The sequence below is a fragment of the Peromyscus maniculatus genome, chromosome 20, assembly GCF_049852395.1.
Source record: "Peromyscus maniculatus bairdii isolate BWxNUB_F1_BW_parent chromosome 20, HU_Pman_BW_mat_3.1, whole genome shotgun sequence".
In the NCBI taxonomy this organism is placed as follows: Eukaryota; Metazoa; Chordata; class Mammalia; order Rodentia; family Cricetidae; genus Peromyscus; species Peromyscus maniculatus.
In genome coordinates, this window is record NC_134871.1 from 26,547,369 (window position 1) to 26,570,360 (window position 22,992).

The 22,992-nt window shown below is 46.9% G+C and overlaps 1 protein-coding gene across 28 annotated transcripts in view; it reads right to left on the reverse strand.

Moving 5' to 3' along the window:
- Spag1 (sperm associated antigen 1) overlaps positions 1-22,992 on the reverse strand; it is a 65,160-nt gene that overhangs the window by 21,447 nt on the left and 20,721 nt on the right. For 18 of the 28 annotated variants that reach the window (XM_076555896.1, XM_076555898.1, XM_076555905.1 and 15 more), the window contains 7 exons: positions 20,962-21,026; positions 19,529-19,638; positions 18,660-18,765; positions 15,925-16,055; positions 14,052-14,158; positions 11,376-11,535; positions 2,754-2,853 (listed from right to left, as the gene is read on the reverse strand). In XM_076555896.1, the coding sequence (XP_076412011.1) occupies positions 2,754-2,853; positions 11,376-11,535; positions 14,052-14,158; positions 15,925-16,055; positions 18,660-18,765; positions 19,529-19,638; positions 20,962-21,026 (779 nt within the window). Of the gene's footprint in view, positions 1-2,753; positions 2,854-3,199; positions 3,485-11,375; positions 11,536-14,051; positions 14,159-15,924; positions 16,056-18,659; positions 18,766-19,528; positions 19,639-20,961; positions 21,027-22,992 lie in introns of all 28 variants that reach the window. The other 10 variants (XR_013046386.1, XM_006982803.4, XM_076555892.1 and 7 more) reach the window with 1 other exon arrangement.

Here is a 22,992-nt window from a genome sequence, read left to right on the forward strand (position 1 = left end):
TCTCAGATTTTTGCTTCGGCATGATAGCTAAAATGTGGAGAAGGATGGCATGAGGCGGGAGCAGGTCCACAGCCCCTTGTACACCACCAACATTCCCAACAGTGATTCTGCAAACAAACCTCTGGGCAGCACTACTGCTGCAAAGATACATAAACATATATCTTCGGGCTGGTGAGATGGTTCAGTGGTTAGAGCCAACTGCTGTTCTTGCAGAGGACCAAGGTTCTTAGCACTCACATAGTGAGGCTCCACAGTCCCCGGATCTCCAGCTCCAGAGGATCTGACACCTTCCTCTGGCCTCCTCAGGCACCTGCACTCACATGTACACACCCACATACACACATACATACACTTTTAAAAAAAATTAAATCTTGGGCAAGCCGGGTGGTGGTGGCATACACCTTTAATCCCAGTCCTTGGGAGGCAGAGCCAGGCGGATCTCTGTGAGTTCAAGTCCAGCCTGTTCTACAGAGCGAGTTCCAGGACAGACTCTAAAGCTACACAGAGAAACCCTGTCTCGAAAAAAACAAAAACAAAAAAACAAAACAAAACCCCAAAACAAACAAACAAACAAACAAACAAACAAAAAATCTTGGGGTGGAGAGATGGCTCAGCTGTTAAGTGCATTATTGTTCTTCCAGAGGACCTGGGTTTGATTCCCAGCACCCACATCAAGCAATTCACAACCACCTATAACTTTATCTCCAGGGGAGGCAACAGCTCTGGGTTCTTCAGGCACCCACACATATGGCACATACATGAACACACATGATTTAAAATAATTAAATACGTTAAAAATAAGTTTTAAAAAAACAGTATCTTCACAAGTTCAAAGTTTTTCCTCATTTAAAATGTCTGGCTTGTTTCTTCAATCAGGGTTTAATGTAGCCCAGGCTGGCCTTGAACTCTCTCTGTAGCTGAGGATGACCTTCAGCTCCTGATCCTCCAGCCTCCACCTCCCAAATGCTGGGATTGCAGGTGTGAGCCACAACTCCTGGTTCTCTTTCAAGGTTTCTCATAATTCCACTTATCTGGTAATATAAGAGCTCATGGAATGCTTCAAAAAGCAAATCTTAAAAATAAGAAGCTTCCTTTAAAATGTGTGCAGTCTTTGGGGCTACAAAAGAGCATCATACTTTGTAATAATAAGTTGCTCCTCATTCATACAGATTCAAGTGCATCCATATCTGAACATGTTCCTGAAGCACATCATTTAACAAACCTGAGAATAAAAGCATCTCGCAAGGTGTCATCTCCAACTCTCCTGATGGGACTGTCACCGGGTATCAAAGAAAACACCTAAGTAGGTCAGCCCGCACAGAGGTCAGTGTTGACTGGCAGAGCCACATTCCTGGCTTAGAACACAGCTCAGGGGTCACTCTCTCTCAGCTACCGCCCACCCCACTTCCCAGCAGGCCCCTGGCTCCCCCAGGACCAGCTCCTCCTAGTCTACCAGGACTGGATGGAGGCTGCTGTTTGGTTTCCTCCTGAGTAATACACCAGAAACAAGCAGTTACGTGGAAAGGATGCACACTACCCATCACTACATGCCTGTCGTCAGTTCACATGGCCCTCCCTCTCAGCCAGTCACAGCTCAGATCTGGGGCATCTGATGGTGTTCACGGGGTCAGTGCTCACACCATGACAGACTTCAAGCTACCCACCTGATGTCAACTAGATCATGAACTCCTAAAACACAGCTGTGGGTAAAGACAGGCCAAACCAAAAAATCAACGCTCTTACATTAAACGGCAGTCTATAATACTGGCAAAAACAAAGAAACCCAAAGTGCCATGCGTAGGGCTTCTCCTGACACTGGAGATGCAAACACTCCATGCTTAATCTACATCAATAAGCTGAACGAGAGAAAGTATTTGCCTTATAAACAGGATTCATGAAGTTACTGTCCAAACTGGAGCGTCTCTGAGTGGAAAGGTGTGAGCGTTTCTAATTACATGAAGAGCAGGAGTTAACCAGGTCTGTGTTAGCCAGTCTAGAACACGACTTCCTATTGTTTTCAGATGTGATAATAGTAACTTCTTGCCAAAGGGTTTATTACTTAATGATGAAAGAAAACAAAATGTTTTATTCATGTGCATATATTCACACAGCCCAGCAGGTTACCATCAATGAGTGTGTGCTGGAGTGAATGGCTGGAGGATCCAAAGGACCCGGGTTCAGCCTGCTGATGACCTGGGGAAACCCACCAGGTAGACCAGCAGCTGGGAGGGTTTCAGGAGCAAAGATGGGCAGAGCAGGACCCTATCTGAACAAGCGGAAGGCCTAGCGCCTGGGTGGTGAGTGGAGGGAGGCGGTCCAGTTGGGGAGCAAGCTGGTGCCACGGAAGCCGATCTGAAGACAATACCGAGTCACTGAAGGGCTGCTGGAGACAACCTGGGCAAAATTCAGTGGAAGTTACCCTGGTGACAAGTGGCCTGAAACTAGGTATTGGGCATCTCTGGTAATCCGGAGAGGAAAGTACAAATTTCGGTGGGGGGCGGGGGAGGACAGGGGACGGGGACGTGGGGGTGTTTGAATAATTTCCTATAGGTTGTGTGTGTGTGTGTGTGTGTGTGTGTGTGTGTGTGTGTGTGTGTGTGTGTGTAGACAGGGGTTTTTCATATTCTAGTCACAGCACTTAAGCCAGTCTTAGGAAACTAGGCTCTTACATAGCAAACTTTGAAGGCTATTAAACATTGCCTTCTTCACAGTACCATTACAACTGTCTCTTGACAAACCTGGAGTGCATTTACCTGTTACAATCCTGGATGCAGCCGCTGCAGTTCCCTTCTTTGAGGTAGCAGGCTGCTCTGTTTGAATACAAGATGCTTAGCTCATCCACACTTGCATTTCCTAAAACCACATTTAATTAAACACAGTTAAAACCCATTAGCAAAATCACAGTTCACCAAAATGTCGTGACAGGACTGCGGTCTCAGCGGCACTGCGGTCAGTCCCACAGCCTGCTCATCCTGCAGAGCTCGGAGGAGCTGTCCCCGCACCAGCCACACCGGAAGGTAGGGCAGGGACCGGTGCAAACCTGCCTGGCCGGCACCGGCTCCGCATTCCGAGGTATTGCTCACGTAGGTCAAGTGGCGCGGTGCCCTTAGTCACCGGGAAGGAATGCGGGGCCGGTGCCTGTCACCGCGGGAGGCCGGCTTCTGTCCCGACCCGCGGTGGCCACGGCGCGGTCCCCTACCTGCAGGTTCCAGCTGCGCTATCGCCGCCGAGTACTGCGCTGCCGCCTCGGCGAACTGCCCGCCGCGGAACAGCTGGTTGCCGCGGCTCTTGAGGCCACCGGGACCGTCGGCGGCTCGGGGCTCCCCGGGGCGCGGGCTGTCGGCGCTACCCGCCGTCTCTGTCTCCTGCAGACCTCCCGGCTGCTCGGCTCGGGGCGCCGGGGTCCGGCCCCGCCGCGACCGCCTGCTGCCCTGGCTCCGGCCCATCAGCTTCTTCTGGATGTTGCCCATGGCGCTGGCCGCCGCTGGAGGGAAGGCGCGGGAGGTGAGTGCATCCCCGGCCGCCGCGCGATCCAGCCTGGCCGGTGCGGCGGCGCCACCCCGCGGGCGGAGTCCCAGCTCCACGCCGCCCTGAGTGGGCGTCCTGCCCGCCCGGCCCCAGGATCCCCGAGGACCAGTTCCAGTGGCCATCTGCACAGATTAACTCCTTAACCGCTGAAGAGCAGGCGACTGAGAGCTGGCCTTTCAAAGCCATCTCCTTCACCAGACCACACCTGTCCAGGTAGAGCTTGCATTCATTCATTCTCAATTTAGGAATGAATGAAGTCACTAGACCTTGATCCACAGAATGAGGACTACGCCCAAGGTCAAGGAACTAGGAGAAAATGGTCATTTGAAAGATAACATCAAAGTGATTTCCAATTCATTTCAAAATGAATTCAGCAAAATCATAGAAAGTATTTAGGTTTTATGGGGCCCTAAAAATAGTAAACTTTCCATTCATAGCTGGATGTGGTGGCACATGCCTATAATCACAGCCCTTGGACGATATGACAAATTCCAGGCCAGAATGGACTATATAAGGAGACCCTGTCTCAAAAAATAAAAACAAAACAGTGAATTTTCCATTCAGATGCCTTATTCAAAGTAAACATTTCTTTTAATTCAACTGCAAGTTTCAGGCATTAGTTACTTGATTCTAGTTTTAAATATGAAGTGATATGTATTTCAATTGTGGGTGTCTCATCAATATCTAAAGCAGAGTAGCTAAGTATGCCAAAGCTATGTTGAAAAAAAGGTTTTTTGTTTGGTGTGTGTGTTTTTTTTTTTGTTTTGTTTTGGTTTGGTTTGGTTTTTCGAGACAGGGTTTCTCTGTGTAGCTTTGTGCCTTTCCTGGATCTCACTCTGTAGACCAGGCTGGCCTCAAACTCACAGAGATCTGCCTGCCTCTGCCTCCCAAGTGCTGGGATTAAAGGCGTGCGCCACCACCACCGCCCGGCTGTTTGGTGTTTTTTAAAGCTGGCGGTGCTACCTTTAAAGGAGGCAGGGAGACCTCTGTGAGGCAGCCAGGGCTGCATATAGAGACTTTGTCTCAAATGAACAAAAACCATAAATACCCAAGTTCCCAAGTTTCCTCTTTTTAACAACTCCTAATCCAACTTTTCCTGGCTGTATTTTCCATCATGGGAGACAGCAGAGAAAACCACAGTTAGCCCATGAAAGCGAATGGTGACTGGTTCACAGGGAGACTCTAAAGAGCTACCGCCCCCCACCCACCTCTTCCTCCTCCTTTTTTTTTTTTTTTCCAGATAGATTCTCGTGCTATAGCCCAGGCTGGCCTGGTACTCATGACAACTCTCCTGCCTCAGCCTTCTGCATATTAGAGATTATAGGAGTGAGCCACCATGTTCAAATACAAGTTTTAAAAAAATTCAATTTGAATCACCAACCAAAAGAGGCTCATTATGATAATAATAGAAAAGAGTTTGTGTAATGGAAATAAGTCATATGACTGGTACCGACTACTAAAGCCTGCCCCTGACGAGAGCTGTGTGATGTAAGCCCAAACTGCTGTAAAAAGTGGATAGAAAGAGAAAAGGAGATGTGGGGAAGAGAGGAGGGTTGGCACCCATGCTGGCTGAGAATAAAAAAAATCACATGAACAAGGCTACGAGCCATGTTTATACTCAAAATATGTCTGAGTTGTGACCTGTGTATGGTGAGGATTCCTTGGACCCTTTTGACCCATTTTTATCTTCTCAGCCTATAAACCCAGTTCGATGAACTTCATACAGTGCCTTATACCCTCCTGTACTAAAGAAAAGTTCTTAACATAAAAGGTATGCTAAAACCTTTCCCTTGACCCTCAAATCCTCTAAACAATGTACCCTCAAGGGCCACTGAAGTTCTCTGTGGAGCTGTGGGTAAGACGCTGGTACTGGAGTGTGTCTTCAGAGGCCAGTGTCACATTTGGGCTGGACACCATCCTTCTCTCAGGCTCCTCCCCCTCCCCCTTTGCCTTCCTAATTCCTGTGCTTACATCTGTATTAAAACCCTTTCTTAATAAACCCAACTTCTGCCTCACACTGATAGGCCTAGGAAGTCTTCCTGCTGTAAGTCAGGACTATCTGCTGTTCCTGAGGGGAGGCCAGTGAGGAGGCCTCTGGCTGCCCAGCTCACAGTGGAGCTCTGGGCCTCCTGCGGCTTTTGACTTGCCAGCAGAGATGGGGGTGTTGCATTATTTCCACCCCTCTGTGTGGCATCCCCTCATGTCTGACCAAAAACGACTACCAGATGGCTACCAGGGGTCAAGGCCTTTGCACACATCTTCATTAACCCTCAGGCTCAGCAGTCTCATCCCACTGCACAAGTGAAGGCAAGAGACACAAAGGATCCACTCCAGCACAGAGCAGCGGTCAGCACAGCTGCCATGTGACATGTCTGGGTAACCTTCCACACCTCCGGACAGGGAAGCAGAGAGGCCTGCGTGGGAGTCCTGCTGGGGACGCAGCTAGTGATGGGATAGTGCCGGGGGTCTGTCAGGAGGCAGTGTCATGAACAGACAGACAGGACCATCAAAGTGCGGGAGTGGGTGCCATCAACACACACACACACACACACACACACACACACACACACCCCGGGGGAGGTCCCTGAGAAATACACCAGGAGGATAAGCCGAGAAGTCTCCTGTGGAGGTGGATGAGTGTCTAAGGAGACAGAACACGGACTGCCTCAGAAACCAGGAGGATTCAGGACCAAAGGAGCCAGCCATTGTCAACACAAGAAGAGGGATGCCCCGGTGTGGCAGCGACACAAGAAAACCGTAGTAAAACACCACTGATCTGGTTGAATGACACACCAAAAAGATCGCACACCATGGCTAAGAGTGATGTAGCTAAAGAATGAAAAGGTAGGGCTCGGGACATGGCTCAGGGGTTAAGACCACTGGCTGCTCTTGCAGAGGTCCAGCACTCACGCGGTCGTTCAGTCATCCTTAACTCCATTTCCATGGGGATCTGACACCCCTGAGAGCACCAGGTTTGGGTGTGGTACACTTACACATATGCAAATAAAACACTTGTAAACATAAAATAAATTTTAAAAAGAAGAAGAAAAGGTTATTTCCATATTAGAAAATCATCCGATCTCAAACCAGGCATAGAGGTGCACGCCTAACGTCCCGGCACTGGGAAGGCAGGGGTAGATCTCAAGGTCCAGACCAGCATGGTCTACACAGCAAGACCCTGTCTCAAAAGGAAAACAAACAAAAAGCTACGTTGTCTGTGCTTGCAATAGTACGAAACAAACAAAAAGAACAGGCAGAATCACAGCAGACTAGTGACTGGAGGTGGGCAAGCGGAGCCATGGATGAAGGGGTCACATGGCTTTGGTGGGTGATGAAAATGTCCCCAAATTAGACAGTGGCGAAAGTTGTCGAAAACACCAAAATCTGCCAAACTTGAAAATTATGTTCAAGAGCAGAGTGTGACTGTTTCTTAAACTGAAAGCCCTTCTTTCCAAATAAAAATACATAAGCAGAAAAGGAGCGATCATGTGCATGTGTGCATGTGTGTCTGTATGATCTGTATGTGTGGGGTGTGTGTGTGTGTGGTTGTATGTGTGTGATCTATATGTGTCTGTGTCTCTGAGTCTGTGGGGTCTGTGTGTTTATGTTTGTGAGGTCTGTATGTGTGTGGTGTGTGTATGTGTGTCTGTGTGGTCTGTATCTGTATGGTTTGTAAGTGCAGTGTGTATATGTTGCTGTGTATATGTGTGTGTCTGTGTCTCTATGTGTGTGTGTGTGTATATCTTTGTGGTGTGTGGGGGTGGGGGTGGGGTCTGCAGGCATGTGGTGAATGTATTCTGTGTGTATGTGTCTATGAATGTATCAAAGCCAGGCCTGCCTTATGTGTTCTAGGTAGATACTCTCCCACGGAGCCTTACATCACTGATTAGAAACCTGAATCTAGATGGTCATGGTATATTATTACTAAATAGATTCTTAAGATGCTTCTCTCTGACGGTCCCTGCGCCAAGTACCACAGAAGCAGTACTCCCCCACTCCAAAGACAGATATATGTATATATATATATATATATATATATATATATATATAGAGAGAGAGAGAGAGAGAGAGAGGCATTTTTGACCCATCATTCAGTGTTTTTCTGTGATAATGTATAGATTAGATGCTATATAAAATATGTTATATTCAAAAATGTGTAATAATATTTTTTAAAAGAGTTTAACTTACAACAAAGGGCACTTTCTTCTTTGATAGGAATTTGATAAGAAAATTTGATAGGAAAATACATTTAGTTTTCATAGCTATAAGTTATTACCCTGGTAATTTCCCTAGCGGCTCGTCTGCTAATATGCTTGTCCATTTTGTGATGACCCCTTGTTGTGTAGAATCTGTCGCTGTCCTAAGCCTTTGCCACCCTAGGCTGGAGTTCCCTCCTCAGTCGGTCCTATGGTGCCCACAGAAATCAGTGGGTTCTCATGTTTATGTAAGTCAGATTTATCTTTCTCTTTATGATTTTGCATAGTTTCAACTCTGCCTTCTAACTCCAAATCCCGCCAATTTTAGGGCAAAAGAAATATTTCTGTTACTCTTGTCTGTGGGTGACTTAAGCTCCTTCCGGTTCACTCTAAGCCCACGAGGGCACACTAAGAAGCTGGACACCCACTTGTTTGCTGGGGCTTTGAGATTTGAACTTGCTATATAGACTAGGGTGACCTCGAACTCTTGTTCCTCCGCCCTCCACCTCCCCACTGCTGGGACTGTAGACCAAAGGCACCATGCCAGGCCTGGGTGCTCGCTGTCTCTGGCTGTGAAGGGACAAAGTACCACAGCCTGACAGTCGGCTGAGTCATGACAACCATTGCTAACAATCCTGCTAGGAAAGGAGAAATACAAACAGATGGGCGGGTTCTGCGGGAAAGCCCAGGAACCCCGGCCAACCGGCAGGCATCTCTTAGTACAAGGTTTACCAAACAGTGACAGAAGGACAGGCGACCTGCTGCCTGTCTAACCTCAGCTTCCACCACAGGTGTTCGCAATCGTCACTTGCGAAATTAATGCCGTGGCTTATGTGGTGCCTCAGTGTGGATGAACTGGGTCTGACAGGTTACTTCCCAATGAACGGCTTATTGATCACGGAGGCCCTGAAGGCACCCAGAACAATGTAGGCTATTGTTATTGCTCTTGGTTGCCCACCACAGCTAGATGGTGAGACTCTGTTGCCAAAGACACCACACACTTTGGCTGCAGATCTTGAGCGGGGATCCTTCCCTGAAGGCTAGCCTCCACAGTACTGGAAGGTGCTACGCAGGCTGCCAGAGAAAAGACGACGGTCTTAACCTGTGCTGGACCCCGCATGCTCTAACATCAACCTGCAAGCAGTGGTGCCTGCGTCCTGGGGCAACAGTGGTGACACCGCTTACAGGGTCACCAACCACTCTCTCGACTGAGTTAGAGGTCTGCTCCCCAGCAGGGGATTCATGCACGATATTGTAAGTAAGGAGAAAAGCCATGACTTATGAACTCATGTTGCTAAACTGCTTTCTAAATATTTACGTTTTTATTTATAGACTTATCCTGGTCAGAGAAACTTCTTATTGTGGTGGGTAGTAGTTAATTCAGTGATGCATTACTTTTCTTTCTTTCTTTTTTTTTTTTTTGTTTTTTGTTTTATTTGAGACAGGGTTTCTCTATGTAGCTTTGCGTCTTTCCTGGAACTCACTTGGTAGCCCAGGCTGTCCTCGAACTCACCAAGTGCTGAGATTAAAGGTGTGCACCACCACTGCCCGGCCACATTACTTTTCAAAAGCTGAGCAGAAGTGACTATGAGCATTCAGCCACAGATGGGACATCTATATCAACTGTCCCCCGACACACACACACCCAAGGTCCAGGGGCAGAAAGACTAGGAGGCAGACAACTCCTGTGAAGTGCTGACCCCTGGTCATCACATGGTTGCTGCACACATGACCCATAGCAGCCATGATTACTAAATAAGGCTTGCATAAAGATCAAGCCAGTTAGTTCCAGCATGGATAAGGGAGGGGCCCCCCAGGTCCCAGCCTAGGCAAAGTGCTGTTGGCAGTTGATGGCTGCTGGGGAGGTGGCTTACCGCTGGTTGGCTCCCCAGGCCCAAACGAATGTGGGCGACACTAACTGGACTAGTGAGTTAAATAAATAAACAATAAAATACAGAAGGGGCATGAAGTTGGGAGGGAGATATGACAGGGATTCCTAGGAGAGCTGGTGTGGGGAATGAGGGATATAACCAAGATACATTATCTATATATAAAGCTTTCAAAGAATAAATAGAATAAAACTAGAGAACTGGGCCTGGCCACCGTAGGTGGAATTTGTATGAAACAGCAGCACAAGCCAAGGTGATAAAACACTTCTTGCTGCACTTTTTCCCATGATCCTCAAAGCTTCCTGGAACATAAACTATGACTAAGAATTCTTTCTTGGCTGTGTAGGGACAGGACATGCCAAGAGTCTCACCTGGTAACTCCCTTCTAGGCTATAACATTATTTTCCTAAAAGCAACCTGGAAGCTCGGGGACCTCTTTTTACGTGCCTTTCAAGCATGTCACCCGGTAGAGGCATGCATTAGCTGGTTCGGCTGTGTTTAACCCCTCTTAACGTTGAAAGGACGACTTCAGAGTACCCAGCTGTCCCCCACGCCATCTTGGCTTTAACGGCAGACAGAGGAAACTCACTGCTCTTAATGCTTGCTTTCCTGTCAAGACTTTTTTGTTTTTTCTGAATCTTACTTTATACATCCCCTAATTTACATATAATAATGGGATGGGGACCAAATGGCAGGGTCAGAAATGGTTCTTATAGAGCAGAGATCTCTTAGATAATATACCACAGCCATCCTGGGTCAGAATTCGAATCACAGCAGCATAAAGTCAATGGTACAGCACTTGCCTGCCACACATAAGGCCTTAGCCAAACACACCACACACACACACACACACACACACACACACACGCACGCACGCACGCACGCACGCACGCACGCATGCACGCATGCACATGCACGTGCACACACACAAATAGTAATGGCAAGAGACATTCCAGTTAAGATAAAAAAAAAATCCCACTGGCAAACCAAAGAACTGTCCACCTTTAACAATTACTTCAGAAATAAAGTTAAAAAAAAAAAAAAAGCTATTGTTCAGTAAAGAAAAGTCTCAGGCACCATGGCATTTATCTGCAATCCCAAACGTGGGAGGCGGAGGCAAGGCAGTCAGGAACTAAGGGCATCTGTACTGAGGAATGGGAGGAACAGGGGCTAAAGTGGGTCACATCTGTAAGCCCGGCACTCTGGAGGCCGAAGTAGGAAGACTACCATGAACTCCAGGCCAGCCTGGGCTACGGAATAAGACTGTCTCAAAACAATACCAGCATAAACAAGTAAAAAAAGAAATAGAAGCTGGGTGGGGTCGGGGGTGGCGCACGCCTTCAATCCCAGCACTCAAGAGGCAGAGCCAGACGGATCTCCGAGTTTGAGGCCAACCTGGTCTACAGAGGGAGTTCCAGGACAGTCAGGGATACAGAGAGAAACCCTGTCTTGAAAAACCACCAGAAAAAAAAGACTGTCCAGCAAGCTGCTCAGCTGGTAAGGGTGTGCATGGTACCAATCCCAGGACTCGGGTACAGCTGCCCTCTGCCCTCCACACATGTGCTCATGTGTTCCTCCCCAGCACACAAAACAAACACATGAAAAATAAATCTAAACAGAAAAGCAGGGCTAAACTGGACTGTAGACTTTAAGGTAAAGCTAGAGCAGAGTTTGGGGAAACAATTTCTGTAGCAACAGAGACCCCCAAGCAAGCTCATGATGGGAAGAGCAGTTGCATAACCAGAAGGAAAAGATGTCTCACCCGTATCCACACCACCATCTTCACGTTTATTTCCGGCTCCCTTTTCACTTTCGTCTCCAGAGTTCTCGACTTCCTCGATAACCATCTTTTTCCCTTTGGTTTGGGGCTCAGAGGCAGACTCTGGTTTCTTCAGATCGCTTTCAACCTCTGACAAGGTTTTCTGCAACATAATTAATTGTTTTTCTTTTAATAAAGAACACAATCATTCTTTTTTTTTTCCCCCAGAGACAGCCCTGCTCCCACTGTTAGGAGTTCCCCACGAAGACCAGGCTACACAGCTAACATGCACAGAGGGCCCAGGTCCGTCCACACAGGCTCTCCGTTGTTGGTTCAGTCTCTGTGAGCCCCGAGAGCCCAGGTTAGTGGATTCTGCCACAGACATTTTTTTAGTAAGAATATGAAGCTACTTTAAAGTGAATAAACAAAAAACTTTAAAACTCAGTCTAGCTTTCTTTTTACAACAATTTCATTGTTTTATCTGATTAACATTACTTATGTCCACTATAAAATAAGCAAATAAATGAACAGTGAATAATAAAATAAAACAGAAGCAAAACGGGGCTTCAGAGACAGCTCAGAGGTTAAGAGCACCGGCTGCTCCTGCAGAGGACCTGGGTTCAATTCCCAGCACCCACATGGCAGCTCACAACTGTCTATATAACCCCAGTTCTCACACCCCGACGCCCTCTTCTGGCTTCTCAGGCACTAAGCACATGGGTCACAGACATGACGCAAAACGCCCAATACACAAAAATACATTAAAGAAGGAAAAGGTCATCCACACTCCTCCCATTCACTTAACAATACTGGCATTTTCACGAGCTTCCAGATGTTTCTGTGTGCACACACTCACAGAGTCGGCCAGTTGCTATAGACGAAGTACCCACACATGCTGTGAAGGAGTGTTCAAAGATCTGAGATATTTTATGCCATTAAAAAGAAAAACGTGTATAGTAACTCCCCATTAAATACTTAAAAAATATTTTATTTAGTTCTTGTGTGAATGTATGCCACATGCACGCTGGTGTCTGCAGAGGTCAGAACAGAGTGTCAATTCAATCCCCACAGCTGGAGTTACAGGCCACTGTAGGCTGCCTGGTGTGTGTGTGTGTGTGTGTGTGTGTGTGTGTGTGTGTGTGTGTGCACGTGTGCGCATGTAGGGGGTTGGTATCCTAAAATTTGGATTCCTTATTCATCACACAAACCCACTGAGCGCAGCCCTCATATGGGTTATTCTGTATAACCAGTGTGGGACTTGGGAACAAGTGGAACTTGTGGACTACCTGGTCCCTCGTTGGTGGATCTGTTTTGGGCAGGATTAGGAGGTGTGGCCTTCCTGGAGGAGGTGTCTCACTGGGGGTGAGCTTTCAGGATTCTATCTCCTTGTCTTCTGGTTGTGGGTAAATTGTAAGTGCTCTCTCTGCACACGCTTTTAGTTCCAGCACTCAAAAGTCAGAGATAGGTGGACTTCTGAGTTCAAGGCCAGCCTGGTCTACAAAGAGAGTTCCAGGACAGCCAGAGCTGTTAAACCCCCACCCCCACCCCCACCCCCACCCCCACCCCCGTCTTAAAAGCAAACAAAAGCCACAAAACAAAGACATAAGCTCTCGCTACTGCTCCAGCACCATGCTTGCCTGTGTCCCCACCAAGGTGGTCATGGACGGACCACTGAAACTGTAAGCCAGCCCCACTAAATGCTTCTCTTATAAAAGTTGCCATGGTCGTGGTGTGTCTTCACAGCAATAGCATGAATTCTCCTAATTTCTTGGTGCTGGACGGCTACTCTTTAGGCCTTAGTTCAGCACTGCCGTCCTGAGCAGGTTCACTCAGTTATGGAGCAACACAGCCCACATCAGGCTTACCATGCTAACGACATTCTTCTATGTCCTTGGTGCTCACTCATAATCCTATCTAAAACTTCTATGAACTCTGCATAATAAATTTAGAGTATCTCAGAAAAAAAGCACTGACTCCATCAGTATAGAGAAAAAGTATTTGTTATTCAGTGGTAGCTTTTTTTTAAGTTTTTTTTTTTTTTAAGATTTATTTATTATGTACAGTGTTGTGCCTGATTATGTCCTTGCTAGCCAGAAGAGGGCACCAGATCTCATTACAGATGGTTGTAAGCCACCATGTGGTTGCTGGGAATTGAACTCAGGACCTCTAGAAGAGCAGTCAGTGCTCTTAACCACTGAGCCATTTCTCCAGCCTCCAGTGGTAGCTTTATATGTCTGCATGGTTCCTTTCTTTCTTGTTACACTGCTGCTTGGTGGTGGTGACAGTGACTTACTGGGAGCTGAAGCCAGGCTCCTGGGCAGCTAGGCAAGCACCCTTCACTGAGCGGCCCCAGCCCCCACACAAGCTTCCCATAACAGTTTGCTTTCTTCCATTTCAAGTAGATGTCAACACGCTAGACCTACTCAACAAGACTGATACCATTTTCAACGTACATTCAGAAACAGCTGGATATGGTGGTGCACACCCTTAATCCCAGCACTTGGGAGGCAGAGCCAGGTGGATCTCTGTGAATTCACTGCCAGTCTGGTCTCCCTAGGGAGCTCCAGGCCAGTCAGAGTCACATGGTGAAACCCTGTCTTAAACCCTCAAAATAAATAAAGAAAATCAGAAACAGAAAATTCCAGAATTAGGTTTTTAAAAACCATTCTCTGTCCTCACCTTGGCCAGATCGTTATGAGGCTCCACACGCAGCACGTCCTTCAGGTCTTCCCTGGCCTCCTGGAGCCTGTTCTGATGTCTGTACGCTGTCGCCCGTCTCAGCAGAGCTGAAACGATACCAGCACAAATGCGCAACAGCTTAATGTACAGCAGTGATAGCTTCAGCACAGTTTGCACAGGGCACTGGCAGAGCTTGAACCCCAGGCCCGGGTCGTGGAGCACGTAGCACACACACCACCACCCTGCTGTACACAGAAGGCTCTCATCGGGCACCAGCCCGCTCTTTCACTTGAGACATTCGTGTATACAAATTACGCTTTGGTCAAATCTCCCCTCCCCTCCAATTCTTCGCCCAGTCTCCCACAACTTTTCACTTTCAATTGCATGAGCTCTTTTCTTAAAACAAACCAAAACACCTACGGAGTCCACTCTGCTGCCTGAATGGAGCATGGACAGTGTGGTGGTTTGCATGAGAACTGTCCCCCGTGGGCCTCCGTATGTGAACGCTTGGGTCCAGTCGGTGGGGCTATTTGGGGGCGTGTAGGAGGTGCAGGCTTCCTGGAGGAAGTTCAGAAGTGGGAGAGGTTCTCTCTGGTGCCTGCAGTTAAGGATGTGAGCTCTCAGCTGCCTGCTCCTTCTGCCACGCTTCCCTGCCATGACAGACTCTTCTCCTGGAACCGTGAACCCAAAACTCTCTCTCTTAAGTTGCCTTGGCCATGGTGTTTGATCATAGCAAAGAAAAGAACTCATACGTGTGGCCTCTCAGAGGTTGCGTCTGAAGAAAACTGACACTCCCCGGCAGCCTCACCAGACCCGCAGCTTCTTGGCTCCCCGGTCCCAGCTGCGGCACTAGGAAGCTTTTCACAGAACAATACCACCTGACTTCCTTCAATCATCCAGCTTCCAGTTCATCATCTTCTGGAAATTTACAAGATCCCTTACAGAAATTTAGTAAGCACTGGTCGGTAAAGGACAGGAAGAGCCCCTCAGTGAACTCGACTGAACCACGTATTTTTTTTTTTTTTTTTTTTTTTTTTTTTTTTTTTTTTGGTTTTTCGAGACAGGGTTTCTCTGTGTAGCTTTGCGCCTTTCCTGGAGCTCACTTGGTAGCCCAGGCTGGCCTCGAACTCACAGAGATCCGCCTGGCTCTGCCTCCCGAGTGCTGGGATTAAAGGCGTGCGCCACCAACGCCCGGCTACTAGCAATGTACCCTTCTAGTCCTTTGGTCCATTATATGAAAGAATTTTGCATAGTCAAACAGTATCTTGAGGAAAAAAATCAGGCTTAATAATTCTGAAATGTGAGAAAGGTGTACCAGATGTATTTTAATACACTATCGTAACAAACAATTAGAATTCAGTGAAGTTCTCTTGTTACATAACTTAGAATGAGCCATGAAAACCTAAAGGATAAATCATTTTGTAAAATATTTAATCAAACTTTATTATTGTGTATTGCCATTTTTATTTGGGTCCCTAAACTAAATTCTCATGAAGAAATAGTCATGATAGGAGAATTATTTTTGTAATTTTTTTTTAAATTATTAATTGTAGAATAATTTGAGTTATCAGGGAGTTGTAAAGCTAGTACAGATTCTCAGAAACCTCCACGAAGCTTCCTCTAATGTGAACATTTTACTGTCTCTCGATTGGCTACCACAATTCAAAGAAGGAAGGACTTAAATTCCAATCAAATTCATGAAGAGCAATGTTCCCAGGGTTTCCATAGAGAAAGCTGAGAGCCCTGGACTGTGAGGCCAGCTGCTCACTGTCCGCTCACCTTTTACGTTTCCGGGCTCTAGCTCCAAGGCTTTTTCACAGTCCTGGAGCGCACTGCTCTGGACTGTGAGACCAGCTGCTCACTGTCTGCTCACCTTTTACGTTTCCGGGCTCTAGCTCCAAGGCCTTTTCACAGTCCTGGAGCGCACTGCTCCATCGCTGTAACTTGATTTCCGCCTGCGCTCGGTTGTTGTAGGCGGACACGGTGGGAAGGGCTGATAAGCTCCTACAAGAGAAGCACAGGCTGACAACAGCGAGGCCGAAGACAGAGAAACTGTGCTGAAGTTATGCCGTGGTTAGAATATGAAATGTCCTCACAGGCCAGAGGCATGGGTGGTGACCAGTTCTGGAAACACCAGGAGGCTAGGCCTAGCTGAAGAAAGTAGATTACCGGGACTGTGTCCATGGGCTTCTCACCTTCACCCCCAGTGCATGGGTGTCCCCATCCCCAACCCCCTCCCATGTCCCACCATCAAGTCCACCATGAAGTAAAGAGCTTATTCCCACACCAAGATGTCCAGCCTCACTTCAGAGCCAAGGTAACAGAGCCAGGCAAACCACCAAGCATGGGTTCCACCCTCATGAGCCAAAATAAAGATTTCCCTTCTTGAAGCTATAGTTCTTGGGTATTTAGGTCATAGTCATGTAAAAGGAACAGGTAAAAATTGTAAATAAAATAAATATATGCTGTATAAAGGCTGAACTGTGTCCCTTAAAAGTTTATATGTTGAAATCCTAAACCCACGATGTCTCAGGGTGTGAGTACATTTGGACGTAGGCTTTGGAGAGATGATTAAGCCGAGGATGTCGCTCAGAGCGCTGGCCTCGGTCCAGCATCAGCACCACTGTCTCTGTGATGAATCAACTTAATGCAGAAAGGCTTCTTTTGGCTCACAGTTCAAATACAGTCCATCGTGGTGGGAAATCGTCACATGCACAAGCAGGTAGCGGAGAAAGAGATGAATGTGTACTGCTGTGAAGCATCGTTTCTCCACTTACACAGTCCAGGATCCTTGGCAGGGAATGGCACCCCCACAGTGGCACATTGGGCGCAGTGTCCCAACTCAGCATAATCAAGATAATAATCCCCCACAGGCAGGCCCAGGGACCCAGCCCCCAGATTCTGTCAAGGTTACAAATAACACCAGCCATTACCAGCCCCATCATCAAAAAAGGTTTAAAAAAAAGATAAGTAAGTTAATATGAGGTCCTTAGTGTGGACTTGAGTCTAACAAAACCGATACCTTTATGAAAAGAGATTGGAACCAGATAGAGTACGGCACACCACGTGAGCAAAGAGAAGAAGACAGACACCTGCCAGCCTAGGACAGGGGCCTCTGAAGAAACCAATCTGCCTTCACCTTGAGTTAGTTTAGACTTCCAGCCTTCGGGACTGTTAGATAAACATCTTGTTCAGGCCACCAGGTCTGTGGTTTTAGGGGACGGCAGTCCTAGCTAAATAATACAACCGATGTCACTGAAAGTGCTGAGACACGGTCCCTCCTCTTGGGGACTCCAGCTTGTGTCAAGTTGACATAAAACGGCCCGGCACACCCACTGCAGGCACTCAGCGCCCTGCACACGTAGCTCGGGTCCCAAGGCTACTGCTCTGCCCGTTTGGAAGAGGAGAAAACGTGCCGCAGAAAACCTCCGGTGTGCCTATTAATAATAATAATAAATATTATTGTAAAATAATAATAAAAACAGACAGGAGTCACGCCTAGACAGTCGGCTTGCTGTCTCCAGTAACCGTCACCTCACAGCACCCCTGAGGGTGGCAGGCTTAGAGCTTTATCACCTTGAGGAAATAAGGCACGAGATGTAAGGCTAGAAGGCAGCAGACCTCAGCTCTCTGATCCATCAGACCATACTGCTTAAATTCTTCAACTAGCTGACCCCGCAACAAAGAAGGTAAGGAAAATGTCACTCCCTGTAACGGACAGGAGAATCTCCACTCGAGAAAATCCACAACAAGAAAACAAAGGAACAGCTGGGTGAGATGGTGGGCACGTGTAAGCCCAGAACCTAAAACATGGAAGCAGGAGGAGCCGAGGTTCAAGGCCAACCTGGGCTCATAAGACTATCAGAAAAAGGAGTGGGGGAGAGGGAGGGAGGGAGGGAGGAGGAATGTGGGTTGCAGGGGGATTGTCCACCTGACTAAATGTGGGGGGCTGTACTGGATGAACAGTCCACGAGGAGCCTGTCTACAGTCTACTGAAAACCTGCTGTAAGACAAGCAATGAGTTAGTAACGACTAAGCAAACGGGCTCTGCCCTGGGAGCTTACGGGCCTCAGTATCAGACCACACCAGCGTGAACTGTACCTGTGAGAAGAGCTACCAAGGACAATGAGCTGCTGCCAGAGCCGGCTAACCAGGGGACGGCCTGCCGTGTTACAGAGTAGAGACCTAACGTGGCTGGAGGTCAGGGAAGACTCCTCTAGGAAGTCAAAGTGTGGGCTAAGTCCTAAGAGATAATGAGGGGAGGGGAACATCCACAGAGGAGAATCCATGATGTCACAAGTACAACATCCCCAGTGATTCACAACATAGACTCTTCAGTTTATTTATGTGGTTTCAACAATTAAAACATCACTTTAATTTTACACGTATGGGTGTCTTGCCTGCATATATGTCAGAGACCACGTGTGCCAGTACCCACTTGGATGATCCCCAGCACTGGAGTCACAGCAGGTTGTTAGTAGCCACGTGGATACAAGGAATTGAACCTGGGTCCTCTGGAAGAGGAGCCAAGTCCTCTTAACCGCTGAGCCATCTCTCCAGCTCCTAAGGTAGCAAAATAAAGCCGCGGTGAAATGAAAACCTACTTGCCTGGTGTAATACATCACAGCCTCTTCATAATCCCCCGCGTAGAACGCCTCATTTCCTTTCCCCTTTTCACGACTGGCAAGAAAACTCTTCTCCTTCTCAGTCAGACCTAGAAACAAACACACATGAAAACATACCCGAAGACAACTCCTTTAAAAGCTTAAACCTTGCATGCTTTTGCTTAAGGGGGGTCCTAGAAATAGAACCCGAGGACTCAGGTATGTCCAACAAGTACTCTACCACTGAGCTACATTCCCATAATCCAAGAATACTTATTCTAACTGAAGCAGAAAGCCATAGATTAAACAAAACAAAAGATTTCCTGGGTGGAGGGCTATTTCTTCTTCTCTAATCACCCCCAGTCTTTGGAGGTTAGTCTTCTGATGACTAGTTGCTCTACTTTAAAGGTTAAGTACGGACTTCAGACAGAAGACGGTCTCACTTCTTCTGTTGATGCAAAAAGAAAAACATGAGAAGTTTTAAAGGAAGAGGATTGAAAATAGGAAATGGAAAACAAAAGAATATTCTAAGAAAAATAGGTTTGTATGCAAACATCATTATTAAGGCCAGGCACAGTGGTACACAACTGTAATCCCAGCACTTGGATAAAAGAGGCAGAAAGATCAGAAGGCCAAGGTCATCATCGGCTACATGTGGAGTTCAAGGCCAACCTGGGCTACATGAGACCCTGTCTCAAACAAAATTGAGTAATTAAAGACAGAAATAAGTTTGTTAGGAGTGGTCAATTCTGGCCAAAAATCTACAAACTTTAGTGGAAGTCAACAGTGCTCAAGGGTAATGTTTCCTAGGCTGACAAGTCCTTATCGTAATTAGAAGGTTGGAAAAGGACCACTCCCGCTTTCTCTCATTACCTGCTGTGTCTATTTTTGTCTCAATTTTAGACAAATGAGCCCTGTTGTTTACTACAGTCTTTTCTTTGTAATCTTCATCAATTTTTGAACATTCCTTTTCCACATCAAATCTGAAAGAACAACCAAAATGGGGAAAAAGTGAACATGCATGCTACAGTAAGAAAGAAGACTCACTCCTGTATCTGAAGATGAAATGCTTGGGACAGACTCTGTATTGGAGTTGAGATTTGCTGGGTTTGTTTTGTTTGTTTGTTTTTCCAGACAGGGTTCACTATGTAGCCCTGTCTTGGAACCCATTCTGTAGATCAAGCTGGCCTTGAACTCAGAGATCCGCCTGTTGCTGCCTTCTGCGTGCTGGGATTAAAGGTGTGCTAGCAAATATCTGCATATACCACATGAGGTCTATGGGGAATCCACAAGTTCAAATACGACACTCATGCCTGCTTCACACACAAGTAACCTAAGCATAGTTTCATATAATACTTTAACTAATTTTATGAAGTTTCATGGGTGGAACTATTCATGGCAGTGTAAGAGTTTCAGATTTGGGAACATGTGGATCTGGATTTTTGTGTTAGAATGTCAACCTGTACTGTGTCCATACTCTCATGCAGAACGTTCCTCAGAGGTCTGCCCTCAACTCCCCTGTCTGCATTCCTTCTTAAGATAAGCAATTGCTGACACAGTGGTACCACTCTATAACCCCAGTGCTGGGAGGCAGAGGCAGGTGGACCTGAGTTCAAGACCAGTCTGGTCTACAGAGTGAGATCCAGGACAGCCAGGGTTACACAGAGAAACCCTGTCTCAAAAAGAAAAAAAAAAAATCAAACAACAAAACCCACATCAAACTTAAATCTAATCTGTTTTGTGGTTGGTTTTATAAATAAAAGGACACAGAAAAGGTATTATTTTTTTTATTTTCTGTGCATTGGTGTTTTGCCTACATGTAGGTCCGTGTGAGGGTGTCAGATCCCCTGGAACCTGAGTTATAAACAGTTGTGAGCTGCTATGTGGGTGCTGGGAATTGAACCTGGGTCCTTTGGAAGAGCAGTCAGTGCTCTTAACCTCTGAGCCATCTCTCCAGCCTCCAGAAAAGATATTATTAATGAAAAAAATGAAATTAAAAGTGCTTAGACTAGGCAAGTGTCGTAGTGCTTACACTAGCCAGATGTGGTAGTGCATGCTTGTTATTATTGCAGCTGGAAGACTGAGGCAGGGGACTTCTGAGTTTGAGGCCAGCCTGGGTCACACAGTGAGAGACCCTGTCTCAAAAGAAACAAGAATGGGGGATAGGAAGTATTTGGTAAAATGGTAACTTTACTAAAGTAATTCAATACACTTGATTTATCAGGTTTATAATATTTTAAATTATAGAATCTAATGGTAGACAATTTTTCAGAGACAAATTTTAAATTAAGAAGTATGAAACATACTTATCCCACTCTGCATAAGCCCTTGGAATTTTCTTCTTAACTGGCTTACTTCTAGAATATGTTTCCTGAAAGAATAACATCACATTTTGTGAGATACATCCAGTGAGACCACCAGGATTTATTAGGAATGCACTGTGAACCCTGGGAATAAGACATACAAATGCAGTGGGCCAAGACAACAGGTCCCCTTGAGGTTCAAACAACTCCAGCATCACGATATAGTAAAATACTGAGGTAAGAGACAGGATTTCAAATGTGTAGTTAATCCTGAGGACAGTCTCACAGGGTTTTAAGGACATACATAATATTTGAAAACTCACGTGTGAGCATTAAATTTAAATTTCTTAAAATGAGGGCCGGGCGGTGGTGGCGCACGCCTTTAATCCCAGCACTCGGGAGGCAGAGCCAGGTGGATCTCTGTGAGTTCGAGGCCAGCCTGGACTACCAAGTGAGTCCCAGGAAAGGCGCAAAGCTACACAGAGAAACCCTGTCTCGAAAAACCAAAAAAAAAAAAAAAAAAATTTCTTAAAATGAAAGTAGCACTGAATTCATTCACTCTTTCAGAGCCGAGGCATTTAGAGAAACAAGAAAAGTGATTTCGCTATATTGGTCAGGGCTCTTTTGTGTGTCCTGACAGACAAACAAAACCAAAGCAGGTCACAGCCAAACCGACAACGCGACGTCCGACGACGACGTGGCTGCTGCTCAAGGCTCCCCTCTCCTCTCCAGCCTCTGCTCTTCCCGACCTGCACCCCTGCCTGCTGCGTTCGTCTCACTGATGACTGACGGTATGCTTTCTCCAAGAAGCAGGAGATTTGGGCACCGAAGTCTAGGTTTATAACCACCAAGGCCTCATCAGAGAGAGCAAAAGAGCGGCCCTCCCTCTTCCATCCCTCCGAGAAACTACGGGAAAGGGCTCCAAGGTGCTGTTCAGGGGCAAAGTGGCCCAAACTAGGTCCCAGACCCATTGCTGCTGATGGGGAAGCAGGCAGGTTCTGCACCAGGAGGAAAGCACAGTAGGCTGAGAGGACGTGATCGCCCTGAACACACCACATGGTGCTACCCGAGGGGTGTACCAAGAGAGGGGAGCTGTGAAGGGGAAGAAGGGAGACACCAGATCCAGTGTCAGCCGAGGATGGCCAGCAATACCAGCAGCCAGAAAAGCAAGGAGGGATCCTCGCGTCCCCACCCCCCAACCCCCGCCCCGCCCCGCCAGGTTTCAGGAGCATGCCTGCCAACGCCCTGGCCGTAGACTTCCAGCCTCTGGAACTGTAAAACACATTCTTTCGTTTTAAGCCAACCATTTTGTTAGAAACTAAAACAAGTGGCACAACCCTTGCCTTGGAGGAGGTGGGAATGGGGGTGGGTTGGGGGAGGAGGCTGGTGGGGGAGGAGGGAGGACAGGGGAATCTGAGGTTGATATGTAAAATGAATAGAAAATCTCTTAATTAAAAATAAAGGCTGTAGAGACAGACACTGGAGTACTAGGGCTGGAACGATGGCTCAACAGATAAGAACACTGGCAGTCCTTGCTGAGGACCCAAGTTCAGTTCCCAGCACCTGCTTGGTAGCTCACAGCACTAATAACTCCAGTTCCAGAGGCTCTTACATCCTCTTCTTTTTTTTTTTTTTTTTTTTTTGTTTGTTTTTTTTTTGTTTTTGTTTTTTCGAGACAGGGTTTCTCTGTGTAGCTTTGCGCCTTTCCTGGAACTCACTTGGTAGCCCAGGCTGGCCTCGAACTCACAGAGATCCGCCTGGCTCTGCCTCCCAAGTGCTGGGATTAAAGGTGTGCACCACCACCGCCCGGCATATCCTCTTCTGACCTCCTTAGGCACCACACATGCACATGTTGCACATATTCACATGTAGGCAAAACACATATAAAATTAATAACTCTAAAAAATTTTTCAAAGAAAGAAACTGTGGGTACTTAAATTCTTATGTGGTTCTTCAACATCTCCATGTAAAATATATATTCCGTTTCGAGAATAAAAATACATTGTGCATGCCCATGAGCATGTGCTTGTGCTT